The sequence below is a fragment of the Setaria italica genome, chromosome II (assembly GCF_000263155.2).
Source record: "Setaria italica strain Yugu1 chromosome II, Setaria_italica_v2.0, whole genome shotgun sequence".
Classification (NCBI taxonomy): Eukaryota; Viridiplantae; Streptophyta; class Magnoliopsida; order Poales; family Poaceae; genus Setaria; species Setaria italica.
This window is the reverse complement of record NC_028451.1, coordinates 41,251,209-41,257,928: the sequence shown is the minus strand read 5'-3', so window position 1 is coordinate 41,257,928 and position 6,720 is coordinate 41,251,209. Positions and strand designations below refer to the sequence as shown.

At 51.9% G+C, this 6,720-nt stretch overlaps 1 protein-coding gene and 1 pseudogene across 1 annotated transcript; both read right to left on the bottom strand.

Moving 5' to 3' along the window:
- Positions 1–507: 507 nt before the first annotated feature.
- Positions 508–2,304, bottom strand: LOC101766025 (annotated as a pseudogene).
- Positions 2,305–3,961: 1,657 nt separating this feature from the next.
- On the bottom strand, positions 3,962–5,793 carry LOC101765612 (anthocyanidin 3-O-glucosyltransferase 2). The gene has a single exon (XM_004957738.2). The coding sequence runs from the start codon at positions 5,657–5,659 to the stop codon at positions 4,214–4,216; it is 1,446 nt and encodes a 481-aa protein (XP_004957795.1). The 5' UTR covers positions 5,660–5,793; the 3' UTR covers positions 3,962–4,213.
- Positions 5,794–6,720: the final 927 nt, after the last annotated feature.

Here is a 6,720-nt window from a genome sequence, read left to right as displayed (position 1 = left end):
GACAAGTGTCTATCAGTCTATGTGCCACGAGTGACAAAAAAAAAACATACGGCATCACATAATGTTTTGCGCTTGTGCTTTGTTTGGGGCAATCAAAACCAATGAACCTTAAAGCAAATCTAGTGAAAAATGGTTAACGAGGACAACTGATTTTTCTAGTCAAAAGACAACTGAATTCTCACTTGAGAGATAAACAACAAAGTAGTTACGAAGTACCATCGGTGACAAAGTTGAATATCCATACATTCTCAAGTTTATGCGTATGTGCATGCTTCCTATACGAAATTTTGAGCTTTGCACAGTCGAACGTCTTTTTTCCTTTTCTTGTGAAACACACGGTTGAAATGTCGAATTTCCTACTCGCAGATTACGGCTGCCCGTTGGAGATAAGGGAAGAGACGAGAAAGGAAAACTTACGCAACTGATTGCGAGGAGGAAAAGGATGCTTTGGTGCTTGGATTTTCATCCAATGGTGGATATCGATCAGCTAATAAGATTGGTGCGGCATGAACATAATTATTATCATCTCCATTTATTGTGCAAATATTATAAAAAATATATATTTAGAGATAGGAATGAGCCGATTTCAGGAAAACATATTATGCATGTGTAATAACAAACACATATATGATCAGTGAAATTGCACTCTACTTTACCTGCGGTGCGATCACATAGGCTTGGGCCATTTTCGATCATATATATACGTTGACAATTCATATCCAATCTTCATATATCTTCTGCTGGTTTTACTTGGGCGCGTAGCTTTCTATCATATCCTGCACCACTCTCTGCGTGGCAGCGTACGATGTCCCTCCCTTCTCCACGGCGTTCCTGCACGCGGCCTTCGTCTCCATGGCCTTCTCCCTCGCCTTCCTCCCCTCCTCGCCGCCGCCGACCAGCTCCTTCACCGCGCGCTCCACCTCCGCCGCCTCAACAAAGCTGCCATCCTTTCCCGTGCCGACACCAAGCTCGACGGCGACGCCCATGCACGCCACGAGCTCGAACGCGTTGAGCGGCTGCTCGGCGTACAGCGGCCACGGCGCCATGGGCACGCCGTGCCACAGGCTCTCCAGGATCGAGTTCCAGCCGCAGTGGGTCACGAAGCCGCCCACGGCGGCGTGGGCGAGGATCTCCGTCTGCGGGGCCCAGCTCGGCCACACGAGTCCCTTCCCCTTCGTCCTCTCCAGGAACCCGTCCGGGAGCAGGTCGCCGAGGTCTGCGTCCGTCGGGTACATCGAGCTGCTGCCCGCCGGTGGGCCGCGCAGCACCCACAGGAAGCTTCGTCCGCTGCGCTCGAGGCCGGCGGCCACCTCGCGCGCCTGCCTGGCGTCCATCCATCCCCTGCTACCAAAGCAGAGGAACACGATGGACGCCGGCGCCTGCGCGTCGAGCCACCGCACGCACTCGTGCGGAGACTGATCACCATCAGCGCGCGGTTTATTCAGCGAGAGCACCGGGCCGATCGAGTACACCGGCGGAGCACGGTCACCAGGCGTGCACCGGGCCGGCGGCGATGGCCGCAAGGACGCCTGGCTCGAGCTCGGCCGCCGTGTTACGACGATACCTCTGGCTTCCATGAAGCGGCGCCGTAGTACACGACCACGCGTAGTCATTCAGCTCCGGCGACGGCATCGAGCCACCGGCACCGAGGGGCATCCCGGCAGTCGATACCCCTGCTCTCATCCCGGAACGTGGCGGACCACCTTCTCGTGGATTGCCGGGCAAGCGCAGCATGAGCGCGAGCGTGGCGCCGTTGGACGGGAAGTAGACGTAGGCTGGCACGGCGAGGTCGTGGGCGACGTCGAGGAGCGGGGTCCCCGAAGAAGTCGACGACGACCGCCGCAACCGGGGCCGCCAAGCCCGCGATGGCCGCCTTGACGTGGGGCGCGTAGAGCCGGATGTACTCCGGAAGGGTGGCGGGGGAGGTCGGCGCGGTGCTCGACGGCGGGGAGGTGGTGGAAATCGATACCACCGCCGGAGACCATCTCACAGTGTCCTCTGCTGCTGGCATCGGACGGCGAGACGGTCGGCGGGGGAATGACGAGCACGGTGAGGCTGAATGCTGCAGCGCCGCTGGCGCCGCAGAGCAGCAGCCTCTTGCCGGCTTGGAGCATCGACGAGAAGTGGCCGGAAGCCCACATCGGGAGGAGCACGACGGTTGGGCTTGGGCTCGTCATGGCGTCCATTCCTCTCCGCTGGTGTTTCGTCTTACCGGGCACCTACCTATATGGAGGCGATGGGTTTCAGGGCTCTCTCGAAAGAAGGGACACGTGTGTGTGTGTGTGTGTGTGTGTGTGTGTGTGTGTGTGTGTGTGTGTGTGTGGATTGGTCATCCGTGAAGTGGCTCGTTGCTCTTGTCGACTCCTGAGCCGGGGCGACGCGCAAGGGAGGGACCTCGAGAGCGGCAGATCGCAACAGCGCAATGCAACCCGTACACATCCATCGTATTCAGACACGTCTAAAAAAACCAGTAGTACAAGTGGCCACGCACTGTAGCGCTGAAAGCACTTGCCCGGCTAAAAATGGGTTATTGACGTGTGGCTGTTACGAGCCAGTCTGTCCACAACGCGCCGCGGTCTTCTTCACTAAATTTGTCAAGGAATTTATGCTGATAGGAAGGCATCAGGTGAGTACTAGATGATTGATGAGTAGGAGTACACCGTAAATAGAGCTTCGCTTAGTTCAAAAAAAAAAGAGCTTCGCATGTCTATTTTTGCCCAAAATAAATGTGATGTGCAAGTGGAGGTGTGTGGCAGGCAATCTAGTTTCCCTCTAGAAGACTAGAACATGCCAAATATGGTAGAGCAGCCGCTAAGTATTTTATCTAGTTATGAGGTTGAGGTTATTTGGCGTTGGCTAGCCTCAATAGTGTTCCCCTAGCTGGACAGCAATTCTCCTTGAGGGCAAGTACATTGGTGTCGTCTAATAGGCGGTCTCATGAATTGACACGTAATCTTGAGACGATTCAACAGGTAACATGTGCAATGGGTTGTCCTATAAGTTGTCTGGTAGTGGTATATAATTTCTTAATTTGTGCATAAGAAATAAAATATTATGAGTTGCATGGCATCAATAACTCGTACAATGGTTGTTAAGTTATCTCGTAGTCCTACAATTTAGCTCATGAGGTGGTTGTTTCGCGAAGCAACGACCTCTTTCTCTCTCCTCACTCTCTCTCCTCCACATCATCAAAAATCCTACGTGGCACTGCATGAGACGACCTATAAGACCGCTGACGTGTAGCAATGTACTTGCCCTGATATTGATATTAGAATCTCTCCAAATACTAGTTATTAGGAAATGTTTATTTAGGAACTGATGGAGGTTGATGTTCCTAGTTGGGTGTCATAAGAGAATGTGCGACTTGACTAGCAATGTATAAAAAGAAAAAAAGCAAATTACTTCCCTTATACTATAGACAAAAGTCCACATAATGCTCAATAAAGTATTTTTTTCCAGTTACCTCTAAAATATGTCATTTGGTTCAATTTACCCCTAATACAGTTTATCTTTTTTTCTCAACGCACAAGTGGAGTCTTAAGTTAAAATTTTATGACATGATAACATACATCATAATATATGTTAGAAACAATACATCATAAATTTTATCGCTATTTTGATAGGGTGGGATATTTAATAATTAATTAATCCTTATGTACAAAATTAAATGGAAAATAATGGAAATATATAAATTTTTACATGCATTGTGATGTTCACCAAAATTTTAAATTAAAAATCAACTTTTGTATAGAGAAACAAAAAGGACAAATTGTATTAGAGGTAAAGTAAACCAAATATCATAGCTTAGAGGATAAATTGGATCAAGGAATAGTTTAGAGAGTTGTCCATACTTTAATTATACTTGAGGGAAGTAATTTAGACTTTTTTTAAAAAAAAAGATATACTACCTTGAATGGAAAGAGTAGCATATTAGCTCAATGTCAGAACCTGCATCCAGACCCACTTGAACCATCTATATTCCGTTTTGCTCATAGAAAAGAAATTCTCACATTTCCAGATCAGAAAGAACATCAAAATATCAAATAACATTATTACTACTTGAAGAAAGCCTCACAACGTACACTACACAACGACTCAACAGACCATTTATTCAAGCCAAAGTCCCAAACAGAACTACGGAAGTTCTGCAAATGCTGGAGATGCAGACAGTGCACAACAAACCATAGTAGCAAACCGGGCCCGCTTTACAGCCTTACAGGCTTGCAGAATCCTCAGCCTCGCGTCCGCAATGCTGTAACATCTCCCGTGCCAGTTCCTGCAGCGACACGTACGACGACCCGCCCTCCTCCACGGCGTTCCGGCACAGAGCCTTCGCCTCCGCGGCCTTCACCCTCGCCTTCCGCCCCTCCTCCGACCCGCCCATCAGGCTCCGCACCGCACGCTCCAGCTCGGCGGCCTCGACGAAGTTGCCCCGCTTCCTGTCCACCTCCATGGCCACGGCCACGCCCATCACGGACACGAGCTCGAACGCCTTCAGGTGCTGCTCCGCGAACAGCGGCCACGGCGCCAGCGGCACGCCGTTCCACAGGCTCTCCAGCACCGAGTTCCACCCGCAGTGCGTCACGAAGCCGCTGACGGCCGGGTGGGCGATGATGTCCTTCTGCGGCGCCCACTTCGGCCACACGAGGCCCCTGTCCTTCGTCCTCTCCAAGAACCCTTCCGGGAGAAGCTCGTCGACGTTGGCGTCGGTCGGGTACGGCGCACCGCCGGCCGGTACGGGGCCACGGAGCACCCACAGGAATCGGTGCCCGCTGCGCTCGAGCGCGTCGGCGATCTCACGTACCTGCGGCGCAGGGAAGCTACCGCCCATGCTACCGAAGCAGAGCAGCACGACGGACGCCGACGGCTGCGCGTCGAGCCACGTCACGCACTCGTGCGGCTGCTTGCCGGGCGCCTTGACCGACAGCGCCGGGCCGATCAGGTAGACGGTTGGAGCGCGGCGGCCGGGCACGCAGCGGCCCTCGGCGATGGCCGCGAGGACGTTCGGCTCCAGCTCGGCCACCGTGTAGACGATGACGCCGGCGGCTTCCATGATGCGCTTGCCGTGGTACACCAGCCACGCGTAGTTCGGGCCTCTCGTCATCAGCGGCGTCGGCAGGAGAGCAGCCGGCACCGGCGGCATCCCGGGCACGTCAACCGCTTCCATGTCCCCGAGATCCCCCGACACCTCCTCGTCGAGAGCCGGCAGCCGCAGGATCAGCGCGAGCATGGACGCGGAGCACGGCAGGTAGGCGTACACGGGCAGCGCGAGCTCGCGCGTGACATCGAACAGGGTGGTGCAGAAGTAGTCGACGACGACGGCGGCGACCGGAGAGGCCAGGCCGGAGAGGGCGGCCTTGACGTGCGGCGCGTGGAGCTGGATGAAGCGCATGATGAAGTCCTCGGTGCCGTGCGAGTCGGTGGGGAGCTCCACGGCGGGGAGGTGGTGGAAGCGGATGTCCAAGCCGGACTCTGATTCCCGGCGGATGAGGTCGGTGACGTCGGACATCAGGTTGGCGGCCATGGTCATCTGCATGAAGAGCACCGTGAGCGACATGGCGCCGCTGCTGAGCAGCCGCTTGCCGGCTTCAAACAAGGGCGGGAGGTGGCCGGGGACGCAGAGCGGGACGAGCACGATAGTAGGGCTTGCGCTTGCCATTGTGGCTGGAGTTGTTCTTCGCCTCCGAGCACTGGATCGAAGAAGCTGTCTCTTCGACCAGTGCTGAAGCTTTGCCCCTGTTACCCTCACTCTCCAAGAGACCAAAGTATGGCAAGGACAATAATGTCTATGGCCCGGCCTGACTACAAGCAAGGTGGGCTTCAAATATTTTGAGCTATAACTATTCATTTTCCGTGTCTACAGCTAAAACTCAGGTGGAGTCCAGAACACAATAAAGAAAATAGAGCCCACCATCATCAACCTCGTTTCAGCTCAAAACTTCCTCTCGATCCCTACCGTAGCACCGCCTTCTACTATTCTCTTTCTGCCGCGCTTACCAATCCACCGAAATCGGAATCCTTGTTTGGTTTGAATATTTAGTAGTGCTGGGCATTCGGTTTATATCGACGATAATTTGGTTTGATTTATTCGGTGTTACAAAATTAACAACGGATCGGTGTCTAAAAAAAACCCGACGAGTGTAGTGGGGACTGTCTATACAGCACTCGGGTGATTCAGGAGCCCTGGTCACTCGGGTGTTTTTGGCTGCTGAAACACACGATTCCAACCAACACAAAATTCGTGTGCTACAAGAGCAGCTGACACACGAATTAGGGACCCTTAGATTCAAATCTGACAACCCAAAATAAAAGGGAAGAATAAGGCTAATAATTGTACTACAAATTTATATTGATCAAATGACTTGGCTTTCTGAGGGAAACTGGTACAAATCTTATTTGTCAAACAAACAGATTTATATGATGCAACAGTAAATGAATTAGCTGGCATCCATCTTTCACAAACAGATACAAAATACATGAAACAAAAACAGAGATTAAAGCAGTCCACATTTTTATAGTAGGAAATAGATAGGATAACTATATTAATCATAATTTACAGTTCATAACTTAGATTACATAACACTATCCACGTAATGTATGGTGATGATGGCTTCTAGAACCATATGTCATATATAATGACATATGGTTTTCGGATCAGATAAAAGGTTGCTGATAAAAACCTTCAGAGCACAAATGAGCCACTGAACCCAAGGATGCTGG